Here is a 24,941-nt window from a genome sequence, read left to right on the forward strand (position 1 = left end):
CCATCCATCCATGCATAGATCAGCTGGTGACAGAGCCAGCCACTATCAGCCATGGATATTCATAGATATAGAAATGTGCCATTTATATTTAATAAAATAAATAAATAAATACAGAGAAAGCCAAGTTACCAGTTAAGCAGACAGCAGGAATATATTTTGGCAAGTTACAATTGTTTGTCAAATGTTGGCGGTAACGTTCCACCCATTGCAATTTGCCGAGCAGAAGAAGAAAGGCTGTCAAATCTTGCGAATGCCATTTCCGTTATGTGTGTAAAGACCATGTTTGAATTAAGGCACTACCCTGTCAAAATTTGCACACTACACAAGTAAGTATGTAGTGTGCAAAGTGTTCTGTGTGTAAGTGTATTAATGGAAGTATTCAAATTTGAGACACAGGAAAATAGTTAGAATATCATTATATCATAGAAAAAGTAATGTCACAACAGGTTGAAGCTCAGTTATACTCCCTTTATGTCCATTACAAATGTTGTGCATGTACAAATGTTATGATGGCACAAATACAGCCAATAGATACTGAAAAGTCAAAAGTTCCAGACAATGAGGTGACAGTGAAGGAGGTTGTAACAATGTACCTTTTAACGAAAGCAGCATTGTAAATGTCGGTGGTCTGTGAGGCCATTAAATGAGTTGCGACATGTGGACAGAGAGATGTTTTCACCTATAGTATCTGTTCCTTTCAGCCATTTTTTAAATGTCTCTGTCGTCTCCCACAGTTGTATTCTGCTTGAACTGCACTACACAGTCCCCACAGTCTCTAGTGCTGCTATTCCGTTCCCTCCACATCCATAAGCTTTAAGGAAACATGCACAAATACAGACAAACTAAACCAGAGTATGGACAGAAGGCTCCATCCGTGTCCGTACCTAACGTTGAGCATAAATGAGCCCTAAGAGCAGTGGAAGACATCTGTGGTCATAATGAGAGAAACTCACAGGCTGATTGTCATCTGCTGCCACATAATGGCTAAAAAGACCTGAACCAAAGAGAAGAAGACGAGTCAAAGAGAGTGGCAGAGAGGCAGACGGACAGAGAGACGCAGGGCCTTGATCCCTGCCCCATCTGTCCTGCTTCTCGCAACTCCCTCTATCTCCCTCATCCCTCCCACTATGGTGGTCTCCTGTTTACTTTGGTCTAAACCTACTAAGTCCCTCACCGTCCTAAAGCCTGAACAGCACGGAGGTGAGCTGAATCGCACCCTGGCCAACTGCGAAGCTTTTAGCAGACGGACAGACGCACAGGGAGACAACACCAGCAGAAACTTGAAGTCAAAGCAGGAGAAGAGTGTTTTTATCTTTGTAATAATTCATGTAATATAACGACACTGTGCCCTTCTAATGACAGACTATGTTGCAATTACATGACCTTTTCCCCACCCAAATAGAGCGTCTGTGATGTCACGGCGCCACATCGCAGATATTTTTATGTTCATCTGCGAAGAGCACTCTTGATAATTCTCAGGGATGAACACCGCAGCCGACACTTAACAACCTCTGGGTTGCTGTGACACAACACAACACCACTGTGATGGATAATGACTGTTGCCACGCACCAAAACAAAAAAAAAAATCACTCCAGCTGATAAACACTGTATTTTTTTTTTTTTCATTTTCACAGCAGCATATCTGACTGTTTGGCCAGATAACTCGTGCAAATTCATCTCTCTCTGCTCTGCACCGTCTTCTAGGAGTAAAGATACAGATACAAAGTGTCTGCCGGAGTTTAAACAGATGGAGGGCCTCTACTGGGAAGGGCTTTTAAATAGTTTTCTCCAGAAAAAAAAGGTCCGCCTTAACAAGCCATTTAATCTCATATTCAGTCTTAAAATTGTGGTTTCATTTAAAGACAGAATACCCACTGTTATAGGTAATTGTTTCCAACGCATTCTCACTTCAAAATGGGTGAAAATATGTTCAAGATATTATTTGACCTCGATAAAATCTTGAAACAATTTGATACGTATTGGAAACAACCGAAATGATCTGCTAATTAGCTTTTGGAAGATCGTTTTTATTTGTTCTGGGGAAGAAAAAAAAAAGATTCTAATATTTTTTAATGGCTGACGATATTTTTCCCCATGCACACACACACATACACACACACACACACACAAGCTGCATGGCCCAAACAAGGCTGTCAAGGAGAGGCAGGGGCGATGATGTCATCGAGCCAAGCCGGTGCATCACATCTGCAGCTGACCCGGTGATGTCGCCTGCGGTGAGCACCTGGCTGCTTTCACCACGAGAGAGCCATTACATGTCAGAGGGGTGTTTAGAGCGTGCCGTCATTACACACACACACACACACACACACACACACACACAGATATACACAGAGGCAGCAGCTGGTGTGTAACTCCAACTGGACAAAACAATAAAACTTGGAACATCACAATGCATTGGATGGTACAGAAACCTGGTAAATTTGGAAAGAGCTCTCTCTCACTGTCTGTGTGTCTGTCTGTCTGTGTGTCTGTCTGTCTGTGTGTCTGTCTGTCTCTGGCACCACCCAGTCTCGGCTGCCATGCCACAGCTTTTACACAGCACCAGCCTGACTGATGCCTTTTGCTCTGTGTGGTCCAGACGTAAGTCATCCAGGCCACTTGCTTCACTCTGTTTACTAGTGGGTTACTTCTTACGCGCGCACAAACACACACACACACACACACACACACACACACACACACACACACACACCCGACATCTCCCACTCTGTCTCCACAGGTCTGAGCTCCATCACTCCTAACAATTATCTTTGGTGTTAGCTCACAGATTGGGCACCTTGGAGTCTGGGGCTGTTACAGACGAAGCACACGCTGGCCTCGAGACGTGTTTACAAAAACTGTGTGTGTGTGTGTGTGTGTGTGTGTGTGTGTGTGTGTGTGAGCAAGAAAAAAAAGTGCATGAGAAGTACGAGCAGAAGGCTAGCTTATAGTGTGCTACAGTCAGCAACACTTTAAAAGGAAGGCTTGTAGTGCTCTTCCCGCTACCGGATCATGTCCAGTGTCTACACACACAAAGACACAAGATACACTACAAACACACACACACACACACACACATACGCAGAGCCAGATGGACAGCAGTGCTAAGGCTTAGTTTAATGACAAAAGGACCCTCAATCTGGACACGGATTTATCACTCACTTTAAAGTCCATCTGCGAGAAGTTTGGACTGAAAACACAACTGCTCAATCTCTCTGCCTTCCTCAGCTCGTGTTTGAGCAATTTAGCAACTTTCTCCCTCTCTGCAGACCGCGCTCATGCTCTCTCAAGCACACACCAAGTCCCATACCTCTCCTGCATCTGTAACAAATCTGAATGATGAATGTTTGAAGACGGGGGGTGGCTGGGAAAAAACTCAGCCCCGGTGGCAATATCATAGAGCCATGCAACCATAGGCTTTTATTTCCTGGGTTTTAGTGGTGTCCAGGGGCCTGGCAGCATGTGGGGTGGGGTGAGGGTGGGGTGAGGGGAAGCTGGGAGGCAGATAGACAAGAAGAGTGACAGCACGGAGATAGACTAGCTACCTATTTATAGCCCGGGCCATCTGCAGAGCTCCCTCTTGTCTTTGGTCATCCTGTTCACAAAGGCTTGGAGGCAGATTCCAGCAGCCCAGCGCCCAGCCGCTCCATTCACTATTCATTCCAGAGCCGGCAGCACCATATGGATCCGGCCCCACTGCTGGGCCCTGGCCGGCCTGTTTCTCCCTCTCTATCTCTCTCTCTTCAGATTGACGTGGTAATGAAGCCTGGGTGGCTTGCAAAGCGGTCTCCTTTCTCTTTTCCCCTCTTTCTCCCTGTGTCTTTCCCCTCTTCTCTCTCAAAGACGCCGGGCTTGAGCATGACCGGACACCCCCTCCTCCTCCTTCCCTCCTGTTCCCTTCCTATTACTCTCCCTCCTCCTCCTCCTCCTCCTCCTCTTGCTGTTCTCTCCTTCTGTCTTTCTTTATAAGGCGCCCAGACACTCCTCTCCTCCCTTTACCCACTCTCAGACATTCAAATGATCTCATTTCATTCCCTGACACCTGTGAAGAGCTAATGTGACCTTAAGTAGCCAAGATGTTCTGTTGCCAGCCTCACTACACTACACGTGTACTATCTCCATCCTACGGAGTCCGGGAGGTACCATGGAGAGAAAAAATAAATGAATCAGGGCTGTGTATTACTAATTCGTACGCACGAGATGCTTTTGCATGGCCTTGCAGTTTCATTTCACTCCCTCATTTTGATTAATCCCTTACTTTATTTTGGGTAATTGGTGCACTCAAGATAAGTGAATCGTGATATAATGTTTCATAGAGCACCATGGCAAACTGTTGGATATTCAACAGACATTCAATCCAGACCCAGCGGCATGTTCTTACTCTGTTTCACACCATGCTGGCAGTAGGAGGAGGGTTAGATCACCTCCTGGATCCTTGCATTTACCACTGGAGGCTGACTTAGGGACTGTCAATAATTTACCGTTGACTAATGTTGGCAAATACAGTTAAATGGAGTCACTTGGTCACATGACATGGGAGCTATTGAAAAAAAATGCATAATTTTCACTAAAAATATTAATATAAACACAAGAAGCACCAAAATCAATGGTAAAGAGGAGTGTCTCATTTGTCCAGTGTAGTAAAACAATTTGGCATTGATTTGGAGTCACTTGGTCGCATGATATAGGAGCTATTGAAAAAAACTGCAAATTTTGCTTCAAGTAAATGGTTAACCAAAACAAGCGAATGAACTAACCAATCTCGAGGCCACGTTTTAGTAAAATGAGGAAACACAACAGCATCTCTAGTGCTCCTTTTAGTTAAATGTGGCCTCTCTATAGCACATCCTAGGCTCTGTACCATCCCAATAAATGCTGCTACATTAGATTTATATATTTATGTAGAAGCAGCCATGAGTCAAAATGTCATTTTTTATTCATAATCACTGTCACATGTCAGCACAAAGACTGGATACTCCCAGACCACATCCTCTTTTTTTCGGCTCACATCCCCTTTCCAGCTTGACCATCTCACTTCAATGAGGCCAAACTGGCAGTAAAGTGGAAATGGAATCAGAGAAGGGGATTCCACACAAGGAAACTGTTAATGATGCTACAAAGCGCAGCCCCTTGGGGGAAGTAAGAGGACTGTGAAACTAAACCCAAACAGAGCTTCTGTCAGCCTCCCTCTGTCCCACTTGGTCCTTTAGTCAGTGAACTAAAAGGACCACTGACTATTTTTATTTACAAATATGCCATTTTAATTAAGCCCTATTAGGGAAAGCACTCTAAACTGGTACTCCCCAGTAAGTGTGCTTTTATGAATTTGAGTCAAGAGACAGTTTTCTGTCAGGTAAAACTGGGTTAAAGGATAAAACTAACAACAACTTTCAAAACTGGCAGAAAATTTAAAGGATAAGTCTGGCAGTATTCTATATTTTTCTTAAAATCCAAAAAGTATTTTCAAAGTATTGTATGATCTTCATTGGCATTTAAATGACTATATTTTTGTGAAAAACAAAAGAAATACAATGACAGAACATACAACAAAACATGCTGTAAGTGCCATAACTCATTTGTAATTTGCTTTTAAAATAACATTTCAAGTGTCTACATACCTTTTGCAAAAACATGTTTGCATAGAACATTTCTGCAAACCAGTGATTGTGATGTAACACTGTATTTTATAGCAGATATGTGAAAAATACGTAGGGTGTTGTTAGGCTACGGCACAAAAAACATTTGGTCATGGTTAGGAAAAGATTAGGTTTTGGCTTAAAACATCCATGTTTGGAGGCACAGAAGCTGCTGGGAAACGCTGTGATGTGTTGGTGAAAAACATCCTGGTTCAATGCCACAAATGCCACTGGGAAACACCATGGTGTGCCATGAAAGCATTAAAGTGAAGGGCCGCCATAAGACAACAGGTTTTGCTGTTTGTTGGTTTCAAACCAACAACAGCTGGGCAGGCATCTTACCAAGGTGACATGCCCTTCACCTCCTGAGGCCAAAGTCAGTTTATATATTACGTCACTTCAGAAACATGAAATATGCAAATGTTGTGTATTTGTTTGCAGAAACATAAAATGCATTTTCTTCTGGCAACTGTGCTGTCTTTTGACCTGCAAACCACCTAATCCATGCTTTCTGGGACCTCACTCTGTAACAAAGGAACACCTAAATCTATATTTTATTTTTGGTGGCTCCGAACATCCGTTCTTCCAGTTATGATAACATGGTACTCACCAAAGTTAGGAAGCAAGCAACATTGCTAAAAATAGATCCTGGAGGGTGGGGGCAGCAAACACGAGCAGTCAAACAGGTTGTAGACAAACCTTTCTCTCGTGTTTCCTGTCCCTTTGGATCTATTATGTACTTATATCTGAGAATGAATGTCCAGAGCTTCAGAAATAAGCCAAGGTTGTTGTAAATTGTAGTTTCTCTTTAAGGCAAGTCATTATTTAGTCCATCAAACTGTTTTATAAAATGTTATGGGAACTGTAACTCTGACAGAAAAAACTTGGCTTTTGTTTAAATCTCACCTCCCTGAACAGAATGATGCCTGCATATTTATCAAACTCTGCCAGCACCGAGAGTTTTACCTGCTAATTGCAGAGGGAGAGGAAAAATAACTGCTGCTGTGTGTATTTCTTGCGGTCATATTTTTAGAAGATAGATAACGTTAAAAGTGCATTAGTAGGCGTAGGTATCATTCCTCAGTTGTAGTGTAGCATTCACCTTGGGATCTGTGGAGCCTGAGGCCTAGGCCAGCCTAGTTAACCATGCATGCTGTGCTGGGCCTAACCTAATTAGGTGCCATCCCAATGTCAACACTGCTGCGTTCAGCGCCTGATAAAAGACAAACCTTTTCTTCCTCTACTCACACTGTGAAAGGGCTACAAAGAGCCGGGTTACAGAGATCCTACCATCTGCAAGCTCTGTGTGTGTATTTGTATGTGTGTGACGCGTGCATGCTGTCATTTTGCTTTTAACTTTCAAACGTTTTCTGCGAAATTTTGGGAGAGAAAAAAAATCTCTGCAGGTTCTGTGACCAACTTATTTATCTTAACAGGAAACCGGCGGCAATGATTGAACATTTAAATCAAATTTATAGCCGCTTCTGTGAAAAGACGCCATCATACTACCCAAAATAATCACTCCCATCTTACTCACAGTGGCTAATGTACTTCATACATACATCTACAGCTGTGTCTCTTTGAGCGCTGATTTCATGCCATGTGTATTTTGCGAATCCCCTCCCACTTCAAGTCTGTGTGCACTCTAATTTCATACCAATGCGTTTCATTATTTTTATTTTACCTCACATCCTCGGCGTCATTAAAGCAAACAAACATTTTGCACAGAAATCCCAATTAGGGCCGATCAAATATGGCTCCCCGAGCACGCGAAGCACACACGTACACACACTCAGTGTTGCCTTTTTAATGTGTCGTCAAACCATCCGCTAATTCCATTTATACGGATAAAACACTCTCACAAATAGATTACCTGCTACATACGATCCCCTCTTTCACTGTGAAATTGTGGCACGGAGCCACATCCTCCCACTGCTTCATAGTCCATTAAAATACAGATGAGAGTGTTTTACAGCCTGGGCCAACAGCAACGCCTCCCAGCTAATCCACCAACAAACACAAACATCAGATGAATTATCTGTAATGGAGAGGACTCTGTTCTGGCACCGCTGATGGAGAAATGAAACAAAACATGAGTTTATTTTGGTAAATATTTGGATTTCATTTTGATTCTGCTTTTCATGTACGTAATTAGCTGGCAAATATAGCTCTGTATAGAAATCCTTGCTTTTTCATCAAGAGGGTGTTGGTGTCTTTAGGTGTGCTTCCAGCAGATTCCTTTCAGAACTGCTTCATGCGTAAACTAGATATGAGAGGAAAGTTTCTTTGCTTTCAGCATTTGAAGAGTTTGTCAACTCCAGCGTCTAAAAATGCACTTTAAGAGGAGAAATCAGCTCTCTGAATCCTTCATCCATCCGTCTATCCGTGGCCAGCAGCACACTTGACAGTTTCACTGGCTCAGGAGCCAAGCAAACAATGCTGCTCTGACAAGCGAATCTCTCCCGTGTCGGAATCTCATCTACTTAAAGCACTATTTATTCAGCACACATCCTTTTAATGCTGAATCTTGGCAACAGCGCATGAAATCCAGCACCTTAATTCCATTAGCTTGTTACTCCAATAAGTCCCAATAATCTAAAGCTAACTGCAACACATACACAGACCCTGGAAATACACGAGCCATAGCTGCTCCCTCTGGGGCATTTTTAATAACACTAATAGCCTTTAAAGGTTGATTCATTCTGCTGATATCAAAGTAAATGGCCACATTAACCTGTGTTGGCTGAACTGTAGAGGAGCTTGTCATAGCCGGGGAAGTAAAAACTGGTGGAAATATGAAACACAGCAGGTTTTTAGGATTTATTATAATTACATCACAAAGATTTGAAGATGCCACAGTGGAAGAAAGTTGTTATTCAAATGCTTTTTTTTCTCTCTGTCCCGCTGCTGCTTAGTTTCCCACCATCCTGAATGAACCGCCTTATGCTTGATCATAGTCCGCGCACAGGGCTGAAGCTATTGTTGATAAGAGACTGAAGCTTCTCTTCAAATGGGGGCTTAGCAAGTGCCGTTCAAAGACTGTGCTCTTCATTTCAAAAGTGACTCTGCTTTTGTTAGTCAAAGTGTGGAGAGGGTCCTTTAAGACCCAGATGCCCTTGGTGGGAAAGAACTGATAAAACTGGTAAAAGTGAGAGAAGCAAAAAAAAAATGAAAAAAGACATTGAGACAGAAGACAGAGAAAATGATGACGGCACGAGACAGATAATCTGAGACTGAAGAGAAAGAGAAAGTAATAGGGATATTAAGAGCATGCCAAAAGAGAAAGGCATGAGAAAGTCTGTGCTGCTAGGTCTGATCCTACGTGAGCCGATGAGATGGGTGGCGGGTGAGGAGGGGTGAGAGATAAGAGCCAAAGAGGATTAGGGCCGTGAGAACCTTTGTTGTTGTGATCAGTTAAAAGCACTGGCTCTCAATGATCCACCTGACCACTTCAACGTGCTTACAGCAGCAAATCTGCATGTGAGGGACGACAAGATGTCTTCAGCAGCTCTTTGAAACAGAACGATGCACGTCTGCAGCTACTGGGGAAAATTTTTGACCACTCACATCTCTACAAAGTGCACAAATCTGGAAATATAAGTGTCACATTGCAGTGTGAAAGGAAAATAAAGCACTTTTGGAAAATGCTGATTGATGACTGTCATGCAATTCCAGTTTGTGTCCGAAATCATTCACCATTTACCATATAGCTCATTTTGTGTTGCCAGTATGTCTACTGAGAATTATAAACTATAGTGGAGTCAAATTATCACACTTCATTAAAAGTCAAATACAGTTGAGAATCATTCAGGCATTGCACAGGCAGGGCAGGAAAGCAACTTTGTACAAATAAAGGATTGGCATAGTTTCCGCATTTCTGTTTTTGTATTTTTCTTATTATGTTACCTGACATGCTAGCCTACATAGAGTTTAACAAGCCATAGCCTACACTGGGGACAATAAGGTCACGTCCTCTGATTTTTTTTTCTGGGAATCTGAGGGACTTTGCAACCTTAGGGGAATTTACAATCTGTTTGAGATTTAGGAACTTTTTCCCTGAAACAGCTGCCTGCTGTGAACAAAAATGATGCAACAAGAACAGCGAGAACCAAAACAGTAAAGCTGCGGGCCATAAAACCAAAAAGTTAAAAGACACGTAAACACTTTGTAAAGCTGAGAGAAACTGAAGATGGTTTTCTGGTTTGTCACTAAGAGTGACCGCTTTCACGTAGTGATTTGATCCATGGATAACATAAAAATATTGCAACTTTAAATGTGACACAACTTTTAGGTCAACACATATATAAAAAAGGATCCAGTATTCCCTTAGGAATTTTATTCCTGGCAGTGTGGAGACGACATAAAACAGCATTAAGACTTTAATGTTGGAAAATAAAACAGTAATACCTTATTTTACTGGTCTACAATTTCCTAGGAAGTTTCCTGGCAAGAGTTGTGTAATCTGGTATTACTGGAAGAAAAAGATAAACTTCTGAGACACTTGTGTAAATTAAAGCTCATTTTACACTGCCTGTTTAAGGTGAGAATATCTTGCCATTATTCCGCCTTTCTGTTGCGTATAAAAGGAATAATCACAAATGGAAGGACTATGTTATCTCGCCTTTAAGCCAACAGTGCCGAATAGACACCTAAAAGGACCACAGGCAGGATTGGTGTGACATTTTGATAATGTCTTATGTGTGGCCTTAGTTTTACCACACACATCTACCTCTCTCTCTCTCTCTATCTATCTATCTATCTATAGAATCGTCTATATAATAATGTCAAAATAGTGAATGAGAGATTGGGTGAATTATTTTGTTCACAGTCCCAGTTAAAAATCTGGACTTGCTGGGTTACTACATTTTTCACACTTGCTCTGTAAACAATAAATAATGCTTCAAAGACAGTGGAAAGCATCTTGGCAGTGACGGTGTTAAACTGTTGGCTTAGAATAGAGCAGATTTAAGTGTTTTTCTATTGTTTTGGCAGGTCCCTGTGGATAGTTGATTTCTGCAAAATGATCAGAAAATGCTTGTGGGATTTTGACATACTCTTTAGTATAGACATTTATTTAGCATGGCCATGTGTGCCCTCCTGTTGTGTTCATTCAGTGTTGATTTATTTTGTGTTCCCGGTCCAAAATAACTGCCCCATTAGAGCTGATTATAAATAATAAATATAGTATCACCTCATGTTGTGTTAGGTCTTTTTTATCAATTTAATTTCTTGTGAGCATTGCAAGTTTTTATTTATTTTTGCTACTTGTGGCCTCTAGGCCTCATTGACCTGAGCTTAAACAAATAGTTTCTGAGTAAAAAAGCATAATGTATGAATTAATTTGACTATCAAAAAAATACTCAGATGAAACATATTGTGCTATTTATAACAGATTAGTTTGTGTCACCATTTAACAAGGACATTTGTTTTGAAACCGTTTCAATTTTTTAAATAGTGGCACAAAATAACATCTGTCCTGCTCCCACTCAAAGCTGACGGGTATGATTTTATTAGTAAAGAAAGGACAGAGGCCCAAAACTACACATGAGAACTATGTCTGAACACAAACTCTAATTCCTCTTCTCTGTCAGTTTGGCCTTTCTCCTCAACAGCGTCATGAGCAAAGATATGATGCACAGAGAGGTTGTTTTGTTTGTTTTAAATCTTTGAAATAAATACCAACACCAATGAGGGTGCTTTATGTTAATGAGAAGCCTGAACTTTTTTTAAACCTTTGAAATCTGGATCAACATCACTTCTCTTGTGCTGTGTTCAGACACCATCATAAGTATTTAAACTTTAAATATCTGAGCAAATTGTTTTGCTCTCTTTTGAAAACATTGGGAGGCAATGAACAACTTGGCAAGAACTGTTCTGCAAATTACAAGAAATTTGTAGATTTGGAACATTATTATTGTTAAGAAGCTAGGGGAAATGGTAAAAAAAACCAACAACTATACTTAATTATATAGTTAAAATTATTCTACAGAAGTATTATTATCTTTAAGCACCTTTTCAGGTTATTTTCTTGTTTTTGTTGGGTTTTTTTGTCTTTTATTTTATTTTTCTTTGTTTTTTTTTTTGTAATTTCCAGGTAATTCTCTTGTACATTTAACTTTTTTTTGATAATTTTTGGTTAATTTCTGCTGAAGTTGCTCATTATCTTTTACCTATTTCTTTTGAAAAACATCATGCCAATTTGTTCAGGTCTCAAAGGGTTAATACACTAATTGTAGTCTCACACAGTTATTTTCAACGATCAGTCATTTTTGACTGGGAACACCACGTGTGTACAAAAGTTAATAAAACACCCAAAATGTTATGCAAATTATCGAAATTAGTTTGTATTTAGAGACCATGCATGGACAAAGTCATTATGACAATCAGATTAAATTAATTAGATTTTTCAGAGAGAAAACTCGTAAATCAGTCCTATTTGACCGGAACACAACAGGGGCGTTAAAACCCACAATAGCAGAAAAACAAACTATGGCTTCCTCTCTCATGTACTCTAGTTCAAAAATCTCTTGATGAGATACAGTATGAATGTTTGCATTACATCAGTATACCATTTGTTATGGCAGCACCTAACAGCTCACAGCCTACTGATGCAACCTTTCTCCAAACAGCCGCCACATAATTTACCTCAGTGACAATGCAAGCATGGGTGATCAGATGGCATATAGGACGGAGAAATCAGCCCTGACTGACTTGTTCTCTGTTTTCACAGAAAAGACTGTGTTTCCTACATTAACTCTCTCTTCCCTCTGTGCTGTATAAATAGATAAAGATTGAGTAAGAGCGAGATGACTGTGGTCAGAGGGTTTAGGGTTATAAGGAAGTGGGCTCTGCTGCAGTAAAGAGATACAGCAGAAGGAAACAGAGTTCTGCTGAGGTGGAGAGCTCCGTCCTAAATGTTGTGCTCTTATGTTCCTGCTCTACTCTGTCTGCACGAGTCTGAAAGGGCCACTATAGTGACCCCAACACTGTCATATTTAGGGCCCTGGAGCCATTTGTAGATCAAGTTCACACATAGCCTAGTAGTAACAAAAGTGCCTTCTGAAAGGAGATTTATGTATCATTAAGTGAAATGGGGTGCATTACACATTATCGCCAAATTTCCACAACAAGTTACTGCCAGGTGCAGCTGCTGCTCAGCTAATTTAACTGAGCTAACGCGCAGACTTAGAGTGAGATATAAAAGAGGTAAAATTGAAAAAAGTTGACGCATCTAATCTGACAATAATGTAAACAAATTACAAAAATAAATAACACAATGTATTTAGAATTAACTACGTAGACTTTTTCATTGGCTTTGTCTTATTTACAAAGCTTTTCTTGGCCTACTTCCAGTATATTTATGTGTTTATGTTAAGCAAAAAAAATGTGAAAGTGGCTATCACAGAACTTGTTCTTATGGTCTACACATACGGTTCGTATAGAGTTTAGCAAAAGAGCCTTTATGTATGCAGCTCCTTATATGTGAAATCGTCTGCAGCAGGATTTAAAGCTGCACTCTTTGGTTCTTCTAGGCCATTTCAGAGCACTGTTGCAGGACCTTTTTATGTCATCTTCTACATGCCAGTGCCGACATGTTTTTGTGTTTTATATTGTTTGTTTTAAAACTGTATATTTTGATTTTTGTTCTACGTTGTCCATAACTTATGTTGCTGCCGGTCTTGGCCAGGACACTCTAAAAAAAGAGAATTTTAATCTGAAGAGGTTTTTCTGGTGAAACAAATAAATGAAACATTATACAGTATACCCAATTTGACCTAAATTATCTATTAATGTGAGTTATACGGTAAATGGACCTGCACTTGTATAGCACCTCTCTAGTCTTTAGACCACTCAAAGCGTTTCTACAGTACATGTCACATTCACTCATTCACACACACATTCTCACACTGATGGCCGAGGCAACCGGATAAGGTGTCACTTGCTACCGTGTAACCGGGAGTAATTTGGGGTTCAGTATCATGCCCAAGGATACTTGGACTGGAGGAGCCGGGGATCAAACCACAAATCTTTCGATTAAGCAGATGACCCGCTCTAGCTCCTGAGCCACAGCTGCTACTGCTGTTACTGAATATTTGCGTTAATGAGAATTAGCTAATAATTTGACCTCCTAAAATAGTCGTTTTCAGAAGTCATGCTTCAGCTTGTGATGCTGCTGCAACTTCCTGTTTTTGGTATGCAAGAAGAATCAAGTGTCATTACATGTCTGACAAAACAATCTCACCATGAGATCCATTTAGTTGCTGGTCTGGAGTTTTCAATTATTACATCCATTTTGGCTTAAAAGGTCATTTCTGAACTAGAGTACGCTAAGATTTGATCAAAAGCTTCAGAGCAGCTACTAAATGGACCTTGTGGCAAGATTTCATCCACTAGTGAATTAAAGGATCAAGAATGAACTTTCAATTGCAACATATGTGTGATTATTTTTAAGGCACTATGACAGTCAGGGTATATGTTTGTCTGATTTGGGTTTTCTGTAGACAATATGTTAATGGCTGAGCCGGTGTCCAGCAGCTAACAGTGCTAACAGAGTGAACAGCACTAACAACGGCAACAGTGCTGACAAAGCTAGCTGTGTTAACCTGAGGGGTTAACGATGGCTGCATCACTTTTTCGCCACAGTGCTATGGGTAGGTAACCACCATGAGAGCACACTACAAAGTGGCAAAGTGACTTAATTCTATGGTCAGGACACCATTATTCGACTATATCTTTACATGGCATATAGTTGTTTACTGCTATGTTAATGCTCTGAATGTCATATACAGAACATTTAATGAACATCACAGTACTGTCACTTTCTGCTTTGGTGTTAAATTCAGACATTAAAAAAAACTGTGAAAGAGAACTGATTGACATTTGTAAGAGGGAAGTTTCCTGAAAAGAAATGTAACATAAGAGTGGACTGTTTGACGAACACCATCTTCAAGACACACACACACAAAAACTGTGTTACCACAGAACCCAGAAGTCTCAGGCCAAGGTGGTATCAGAAGCTAGTTTCAGGTCTCATATACAGTCTCAATTCCCCTTGGAATAGAGGAACCTGACTGCCTGCACACTGGGATTGAAACGACACCAACGTCATCAGTTTGCTCACCAAAGCTTTTGTAAGAGATGATGAGCAAAGGCCCAGTGAAATTACAATATATTGACTGACTCAGTGTCCATTAACACCAAATGCTAATGTTGATCATTTCTCATAACTCTGACAAAGAGGACACCTCCCTTCTCTCTGCTGCATCAAAAAACAATCATCCTTTGACGGTACATTCGACTAGAAACCACACTGTCATATTCCCTGTGTGAAAGTGGAGATATGCAGATATCTGATTACTGGGGTACAGGCTGCTAGCTGCAGTGACAGCTGTGCCGCTGTGATAGGTGGGCGACACAGCAATGTTAACGTGTGATTGTATGCCAACGAGCAATATTGCCCAAAACTTAAACTGCAGCCAACTTTTCCACACTGCCAACTGGTTGGTGGTTGTCACGCTGGCCAAAAGATCTGAGCGGTTCAACTCTAACGGAAAAATAAGTTGATTTTGAACAACTTCGGCTGACTAGTTGCTCGAGTTGTCTAGTTGAAGTTCTTTATTTATTTATCATATGCATAACAATTAGAGAAAAGCAGTCTGTGGGAATGAAATCTGAAGTCTCAAGTCTCCCTCCAATAATGCTAATTAAATATGTATTAAGAAAAAGAAGATTATGTTGGTAAAAAACAAAATGGGAATCTAATCTTAAAATAGTGCAAATTGGTTTAACTTGTTTCAAAAATATGTGTCGAGAGCAATTTAACTTAAAAGAAGTAACTTAACAACACATGGCCAAAAAATCAGACACAAAATAATAAAAAGTTTCAAGAAAATTGCCTGAATATATACAATAAAAGAAAAGTAAAAAAAAGAAAAATATAAGAAAATTACTTTGAAGACATCCTAAAAATTAAAAATGTAGGCTATTTATATGTATACTTTTTTTCTGTAGAATAATTTTTTATATATGGTTATAATAATTATACATATAGTTTTCTGGATATTTTTCCCTGGAATTTTTACATTTTCCTCGTTTTTAAACTAGTTTTCAGTTGTTTAGTTATTTTCCCCCATGTTTTCAAAAGAAATCATACCAATTTACTGAGTATTTAAAGGGTTAAAATAGGGGGTAAACTATAGCATAATAAAATCTAAATAAAGTCATAAAAGTAGTCATTTCAAATGAATAAACTGAATTTAAACATGAATGTAGTAAATGTATATGCATAATGAGAGGTGTAAACAGTTGTAAAAACAGCAAGTATGTAAAAAGTTATGTTAAGTTTGGCCTGCGGGATAAGGCTGACCCTAGTCTGTTTACACGACAGTTTTTGGGCGTAGCATTTTATATTTTTCCATGGCTCAGCTGTCCACCTCCATCCTCCACCTCCTGCCTCATCTCCTGCAGCCAGCTGTGTGTTGTGGAGAAGTGGTGTGTGCGGGGCAGAGGAGGGCCGGCCTCCAGGGAGGACTGGAGTGGCCACTCCACGACCAGCCTGGAAGGCACTCGGGCAGCCATGGTGCCTTTGTCTCCCAGTCCAATCTGGCCACCTCATCTCATCCTACCAATCCACCCATCTATCCATCCATCTCTCCCAGTGCTTCCTGCCTGCCCGTGTGCCTGCTGCAGCCTCTCACGTTACAATAGAGCCAGGCCTTGATGGCTGTTGCTCAGAGAGCAGAGAGAGTCCCATCTGGACCACAGGAGAGACTGAAGGGAGGCGGGAGGTGTACAGGGAGGAGGACAGTGACAGACCAGATGTATTTTAGCCAAGGCCAAAGAATAATAGAATCAGAGCTACTTTCTGCCTTGATGCAGCCGTTTTCATTTTCTCAAGAAAACGAAACAGATGAACTCATAGTGAAATGGCGATTGTCTGTGAAATGTGTCCAATAAAACTGAGACTACCTGCAGAGATCTGAACTTCATTATTTCACACTGATAAAGTCATGAATGTTAGCCGGATGCTAAACTCTTTTTGTCAGATTTTTTTTCGTTTGTGAAAGCATTAGAGCTGAAATATGTAATCAAATAAACTTTAAAAGATTCTTTTTTGATAATCAATTGATTTGTGTTAAACATCCTTTGCTTATATCCTCTCAAACTATCAGATGTATCGTAGATTAAACACCACTCTTGAATATAAATGCAACATATGAAGCACATATTGTACATATTGTTATTTCTACTCCTTTTATATACTTTATTGTACATTGTAATATAATGAATATTTTGATATTTCTGAAACTTTACTTACTAGCTTTACACATTGTAATGTAGCATAATGCATCTGTATTTTTACACACTTTACATATTGAGCATGTTTTACATATTTTATACTCTTAATATTTTACATAGCCTAGTGTTAAACACTGTAGCATAAGGCACTTTTTAAAAATATTTTACATACTCCTTATTTGTATTTAATTATAATTCTCTCCGCTTCACATCAGGGTGACTGTAACAATCACACTTTCTCCCTGGGGATCATGAAAGTATTTCTGATGCTGATTTTTTTGTTTGTCATATTTGACAGTAAATTAAAAATCTTTGGATTTTGGAACATTGGTTGAATAAGTCAAAGCATGTGAAGATGCTATTGTAGGCTTTGAGAAATCATTCTCATCTTTTATATAATCACTGACATTTTGTAGACCTGACAATTATTCAGTTAATCAGAAAACTAAGTAGTTGATGAATAGTTATGAAAATAACCTCGCGCCAGACTGCTATTCAGGCACCAATAAATGTAATACAACATATTTGCCAGATTTCAGCTGCATGAGGCGATCACACTTCGCCCCCTTTTTTTTCATTGTGACACCACATCAGTGCTGTTTGGGGGTGTAGAGCAGCAGGCCACGCCCCGCAGGGTCGGCGCTGCTACAAGAGTCCCTGTGCCTGTCTTTGATGTGTACACTCCTCCACGCGACAGGCGCGTGGCAGCCCGGAGACAGAAGAGTAGAGCGCGAGACTTTTTTTTGGGACGGTGGAGAGTAAAAATATTTATTTGCGATACTCTGCTGCTGTTACTCCGAAGGACAACGGACTGAGAACCAAGCGGAATTTAGTGTATTTTGCGTAAAAGTACGCGGTTTGTATAAGCGGGGTTGGAGAGTAAAAGAAGTCTAAATCAAGGAGATTTAAATTAAGTGAAAATCAGCATATTTATAACTGCAAAGGGACGCTGTTACCCCCTGAGCACGTTGCATGCAACTTTATCTCACTTTTTAAAATATGGTTTTAAATCTTCTGTACGGTTCGTTGAGGTTTCTGACCTTTAATAGTCGCTTCGGGAAGTCTTACTTAAATGTCCTCCTTAAACTTCAGGACAGGTGACACAAAAAGTTACTTTCTTTTTATTTTGTGCAATAAAAATAATTATTGGCACAAGGATTCACTGATAACTCAGTTTAAATAATGCTAAATTTCTCTGGGAGAATGAGGTGCAGCTGCGGGGCGGAGGAGCAACAAGTTGACCGGAGCGCAGACAGACCGACGCCGGGCTGCAGGGCGCTCTGCAGCCGGCTGCCAGCTCCGCTTTGTTGTCTAAACCTTATCTCCTGAACCCAAACTAATAGGTTGGTGACCGAGAAGAGAGGGGGGTTGTATTTGTTCGCTGTGACTGAGGAATGTCTTTGAGTTTTTTTTCTTAAAGAGGAAAAAAAAAACTTGAGCCAAACTTTCCAAATGACTTGTGGCTCTTTTTACTCGTGCGTGGGCTGCATGGGAAAAGTTTGGCTATTTGGTCACAAACCTTTTTTTTTTTTTAGCTTCACGCCCATGAAGTTTGCAAGGCATATGGTGAATAAATAAATAAATTCACTGGGCCATTTATACACTTTGACAGCTTTACTGCAGGGTCAAGTTTGGCTGAGGGTGGTCATCAAATTGAAACATCTGGAAACAAGTATGAAACATGTCTCACTGTATTTTAATCTACAACGTGTCTCAGAGCAGACAGAGTCCTCCCCGAATCAACAATCAGAATACAAACTACAGTACGGCTTCACTGCAGGCTACAAGTTATTGGAGTATTTTGTTAAACTTTCGGCTAACAATCCTTTTATAAAGTTACAAGATTTTAACTTTTTTAAAACCTTCTCCTCAACATAAATCTGTTAGTGGAAATGTCTCTCAAGTCCATTTCTTCAACGTTACTTCAATTTTGAAGCTTGATAAATCCAAAGCAACTGTAAAGATGTTTTAAAAAACTAAGTAGATGCCTTCAATGTGGCACCAAAGAGTTGATATTATGACAGATGTAAATAATTGGTGGATTTCCATAAAGGAGAAAATACTCAGTTCCTTTAAGTAGCAATACTGCAATGTAGTGAATTGCAAGTAAAAGTACAATGCAACTTAGTGGGCTATTAGCAAAAATAAACTTAAAGTCCCTGTGAGTGTTAAAATATAAATTAAATTAATGGATTCTTATTGATGATACTTGACCATGTGATTATTTTACTGTTGCAAATGTGATGCAGTGCTCATTCTAACAAGTGTATCCTGTTTTGAATAGCCTGTTTTAACAGTGAATTGTATTTACTGCATCATATTAGAATCTGTAAAGTAAGGGACTAGATTTATCTGAGAATGGGGGTGGCTGCAGTGGGACTCCTTTTTTGTTTGTTTGTTTGTTTAATATCTTGACCATACCTGGAGCTTGTGGATTTTAGGGTTCTGTGAATATTTGAAATCAATTTTAAAAACATCGGACCACTTAAAAGTTGAATGTCCCTCCCCTTTGCCAAATCAAAAAAAAATAAGTCCCTCCTCAGTGCTTAAAAAAAATAACTGGAGTACCTCCCCCATTTTGTACCATCCCCTCCCCTCTCATAAATAACAAACAGCCCCTAACTAGGAACTACAGATATTACTGTGATGGGGTAAAAAGTAGCCTAATATTGTCATCTGATTTGAAGGTTAGATATAATGAAATGGGAAATACTTAAGTACAGAAATCAAATGTGTACAGTAGGACCTACACTGTAAAATCTGACAGGTTGATCTTACTCAAAATAATCTTGGAAAACAATTTACACGAAAAAATGAAGTAAATGTAACTATTAGGCCTAATGTTAATTTGTGTTTACTTTATATTTAAGTTTTAAGTTATTTAAAACCTTGCTGTATTTACTTACTTTTGTGAAGTTGCAGCAACTTAAAAAAGACAAGTGAAATTACCTTGTTCTTTTTAAGTGTTAGCAACTTCAGTAAACCAAATTAGTCTGACTTAATGTGATCATGACAAAAGAGGATTTTGTCAGTGATGAAGTTAAGTGATCTGCGAGTTGTTTTGTTAACAGGTTTAAGAAAATACAAAAAGACTAACTGGTTTGCAACCAGCAGAATGCAGATATACGGTACATTATACTTGGTTTACTGAAGTTGGTAAAACTTAGAAAGATTTATTTAATTAAACTTGTTATTTTCAAGTTGCAACTACTTCACAAAGTTTAGTAAACACACCTAAATTTTAGGTAGACTTTTAATTACAACATCAATTGGCACTAATAATTACATTAACTCACATTTTTCAAAGCAATCTGTTTCCTAGATATTTTTTTAAGTAAAATCAACTTCTCTTTATAGTTTACTGGAGTAGTAAATGTGGCTGGCCACCACTGAAGAAGAAACCCTCAGTGACCCGTATCCCGTCCCCAAAACTTTCCTGGTTCGGCCCCCGGGTTGATCAGCTGAGAACCACCTCTGATTGACAGCCCCGAAACCCCGTCTCCATAGAAACCGCCTCAGCGGCGCCGCGAGGGCTGGCTCGAGGGCTGCTGTGAATGGGGTGACGTCACGGCGCCGGCGCCAGAGAGTCTGCTCCAAAGACAGAGCGAGAGAGAGAGAGGGAGAAGGAGAAGGAGGGAGAGAGAAACTGGGAAGAGGAGAGCGGTAGGGGTGAGGCTGCTGGGGATGGTGGAGGTTCGCGCGGCTTTGCACCGACGTGCTCTTGCGCCAATTCATCACCTTTCCTGTCAGGCATCAGTCATGGGCGTCGCGCGAAATGTACACAGCTGCGGGAGCGAAAGGAAGACGGCGAGAAAATGGAAAAATCCGATTGCACCAGATGTGGACACAGACTGCAGGAGTTCCAGATTATATTAGAAATGCATAAAAAAAAACAGGATCACCAGACAGCTGAAGGGGAAGCTGGTGAATAGAAGCACGCGTAAAAACAACCACACAGATGGTGTTTTGCTGGATTTTGTAAAATACTGCAAAACATTTCACTGACATTTTCTGCGACTAGGAGGGAAAATCATTACATAGATTACTATAGGTCAGAGCAACTTTCTCTCTCCTCTCCACCTCTGCTCACAATAATCCAGAGAAGCCTATTTGTTTTTGTTTTTTTAAAATTAAATTCCTACCTGCTTCTGCTGGGTGTCCACTCCAAGTTGCGTCTCTCTGTCCATTTGGATGTCCTTGTGTCTTTCAGATGAATTCTTCTGCAAAAATAAATACATCAATAAATACAAAAGCATCATCCTCTCGTCTCCAGTCTCTCTCTATCCTGAGTGTTAACACCGACCCTCTCTGCCTCTTTTAAAAACACGTTGATTTGATTTTTATCGATGAAATATAATCCAAAAAGCAAAACTCAAACCCATCACAACAATCCACTAACTGCCCCCGGGGGCAATTAGTTAGTGCAGCATCAAACAGCGCCCCCCCCCTCCCCCACCTCCACCTCCACCTCCATCTGAAGAATGAAGCGTGTAATTCCTACAAACAAATGGCTCATTCAGAAAACATTAAAGTGTCAATAGTAGTTAATCACCTCTTCACGTGCTCAGATATGAAAGGCACATTTGGGGGCTGTGGCTAAATGAACTTTGACACAACATGCTCAGGTGACAATTAACACTGGAGTGCACGGGACCTTGACTGATGCAGTTAGATACGCACAGCCAATTAAAAACCACACATTGAATTTTTTAACAAACAAATCCTAAAATTATTATTAATGTAATATTTGTTTTAAGGCTGAACTGTGAACAACGATGCATTGAAGTTGTGCTTCAACTTTTGATAATCTGCATATTTTCTGATCTGCACTGTGCATCTTTAAAATTCACGTTAATACACTTCAACGTGGTAGATCTGAGACACTGCTGGTTACGGTACATTAAGAATATGCCCTTTTAATGTGCGTCAAATTACTACACCACATATAAAGGACAAGTTTTAGCCACACAAAACTCACATAGATCCTCAGGCTTTATTTTCTCGTGCGTAAAAACCTGTAAAAACACTAAAAACGTGTTACTGTTAAACGTCTTATCGCTGGGTTGACCAGCCTTTTGGTGGAGCCAGTTCAGTTTGTGATTCAGTGTCAGAAACTTGCCTACACACACACACACACACACACACACACACACACACACACACACACACACACACACACACACACACACACACACACACACACACACACACACACACACACACACACACACACACACACACACCGGTCCGGGCTGGAGTGAATTAAGAATCATCATCAGACGCGCCTGATCTGGTGCCTGTCATCACTGTCTCTAAATGTGGGAGAATGAGTGATGCGTGTCAATATGTAATCGTTTTGTGTTTAATATAAGTTGGCAGACATAAACTCTTTTGGATATGAATTAATTTTGTATTCTGAATATTAATTGCAAACAATTTTTTTTCAATACATTTCTGCTTGATTTCCATGACAAAACAACGAGATCAGATTAAAAACCGTGTATGCAAAGGTGTTGGCGTGTGCTCACACCTTGTCCATAGTCAATTGACAGCCATGCGAATCATTAATTTTCTTGATCAGAAACAGGTAAGAGCTTAATTTTCCAAATTGCCCACCGGAGCTGCTGAAGCGCCCTCTGGGTTCCGCCTCCAACATGCGTAACGCGGCGGAGAAGGGGGCGGGATTTGAACGCGAAGAGCCAATAGCAGAGCCAAAACGCGTTCAATGACAGAGTATTTTTGACCAATGAGCGCGTTTGACCCGCCTGTGTCGCATGCCCAGCCTGCTGCCTATATAAACCACACTGACAGCTTGATAATCCAGTCTGATCGCTGATCGTCTGGCAAAAACAGGAACCTTAAAGAAGCAAGATACCGACACGCACAAACCCCCACCTCTCAACTTAACACTGACAAAATGAAAGCAATAAGCCCCGTGCGGTCCTTCCGGATAAACAACGCGAATTTATCAGAGCACTCCTTGGGAATCTCGCGGAGCAAGACCCCGGTGGATGACCCGCTCAGCCTGCTGTACAACATGAACGACTGCTACTCCAAGCTGAAGGAGCTGGTGCCCAGCATCCCCCAGAACAAGAACGTCAGCAAGATGGAAATCCTGCAGCATGTCATCGACTACATCCTGGACCTGCAGATCGCGCTGGACTCCAGTGTCGCACTAACCAGCCTGCATCACCCTGCGCGGCCGGGGCAGGCTCCATCCAGGACCCCCCTGACCACCCTCAACACAGATATCAGCATCTTGTCATTACAGGTAATTACGCTAAATTGGGGAGCCTGGTGTGTTGTGGAGGATGTATATTTGTGCGCATAGCCAGCGCGCCTTTGTAGCCTATGCGCACAAAATGGCTTGTTGGAAAAGATATAGATATTTTTTTTCTCCTTTTGTACAAAACGAGATGATGATATTCGACCTACATAACACGTTGTGCAACGCCAGACACCTCGATCGGATGCTGCGTAAAAAGAATTAACATTTGGTGTGTTTGTTTGTTTGTTTGTTTGTTTTCAGTCCCCGGAGTTGCCATCAGAGCTGATGACAGATGACAGCCGGACTCTGCATCGTTAAAGCGGTAAGTAGGCTGTCCTCATGTCTGCTGCTGCATTCTGTCCAGGGCTTTTAGGCTCCGCTACAGCCTGTCTCCCAGTCTGCTGGAGCAGAATGGGCTAGAATTACCATTTACCAATCCATTTGTTCTCTCGCTAATGTGCTTGACGTCTCACGTTGCTGTAAATGCTCCCAATATGCGTGAGAATGCGGCGCATCACAATCCAAAATTTGATCGCTCAAACAAAAACAAAAAAAAAAAGATCACGTCGTGGGATCTTTGTGTGTGATTAATCGAATAACTGCGAGACATTTTGCTGGCATACATTTCTGGAGAAATGGAAGATATTCGCTCCAGGCTGCTCGGGTTACTGTCTATAAGTAGCAGTCGTCAGGGTTGTATTATACCCTCTTGTGTCTATAATGAAGAGCATCTGCAACAGGAAAATAATGGCTGTTTGGATTACTGCTACTACGATGTCTGCACATAATTGGTACAAGAAGTGGGTAGGCGCCAGCTGAGCGGCAATTACGCTGATTCTTCCCGAGATTGTAGGCTGAAGTTGTGCGAAAAAGTGTGCGTCCCCCTCCTTTCTCTCTCCTTCTCCCTCTGTGTGTGTGTACATCTGGAGCGCAGGGTTTGCTTAGTATTGGGAGTGTTTGGTTAAATGTTAAAAACTGCGGCTTCCTCCCTGGCGCCAGTCTGTCCGGATCTCTGCCCTGTTTGCATTTTCTAAACACGCCTCTCTTTCTCAATCTTTTGCAGGTGTTTGGTCAAGACGCAAAAAACACACACAGGACCTGGGGAGCAGGACTTTCTCCCCCCACCGCTCTCTCTCTGTCCAACCTCTGTCCTCCAGGCCTGGATTTTTTTCTTTTTTCTTCGCTGAAATCAAGAGACTTTTGCTTATTATGGGACAATCTTATGTGATGTGTTTTCTGTTTGGACACTTCATTATTATTTAACTTAAGACTTTTTTTTTTATTTGTGGGTCCTTTCTGGAAATGGAAGGCGCGTTATATTCCCGACAGTGGGGAGGAAAAACGAGATTATTGTCACAAGGATTACTCCCTCTCCCCTCCTCTCTCTCACCCCTCTTGTCCCTCTCCTTGTTGAAGCCTTCGCTTTTTTTGCGGAGGTGGGAACGTGAATAGAAAAGACAACTTGGTTAGTTACTGTAAAAAGTTTAGTCTTGTCTTGTCAGAATTGTTGGCACATGAAGGACTGGACGTTGTTTAAAAAACAAAACAAACAAAAAAAAGTTAAAATGAAAGAATGAAACCGTGTGAACTCTTATCGGGAGTTTATCTTGTATAGTTGCAGGAATTTGAAACTTCTGCAAAAGTGTAATGTTGTACTTAATTATGCTGAAACTTTTTATAAAAGTAATGTAAATTGTACCTTTTTTTATACAAAAATAAATCAAAAACGCATCTTGAA

The 24,941-nt window shown here is 40.6% G+C and overlaps 1 protein-coding gene across 1 annotated transcript; it reads left to right on the forward strand.

The window, feature by feature from the left end:
* The first annotated feature begins 22,750 nt into the window (after nt 1–22,750).
* Nucleotides 22,751–24,941, forward strand: id2a (inhibitor of DNA binding 2a). Its single transcript, XM_042500917.1, has 3 exons — nt 22,751–23,206; nt 23,465–23,525; nt 24,267–24,941. Exons 1-2 carry the CDS (start codon nt 22,853–22,855, stop codon nt 23,519–23,521), a joined length of 411 nt encoding a protein of 136 aa, XP_042356851.1. The 5' UTR covers nt 22,751–22,852; the 3' UTR covers nt 23,522–23,525; nt 24,267–24,941.

Source organism: Plectropomus leopardus, chromosome 14 (genome assembly GCF_008729295.1).
Source record: "Plectropomus leopardus isolate mb chromosome 14, YSFRI_Pleo_2.0, whole genome shotgun sequence".
Lineage (NCBI taxonomy): Eukaryota > Metazoa > Chordata > Actinopteri > Perciformes > Serranidae > Plectropomus > Plectropomus leopardus.

What these genes read in the sequence shown, in the direction of transcription:
- id2a (XM_042500917.1), top strand. Translation starts at nt 22,853, where the DNA reads ATGAAAGCAATAAGCCCCGTGCGGTCCTTCCGGATAAACAACGCGAAT. An exon ending in TCAGCATCTTGTCATTACAG is followed by an intron (nt 23,207 to 23,464) that starts GTAATTACGCTA and finishes GTTTGTTTTCAG; the next exon opens with TCCCCGGAGTTGCCATCAGA.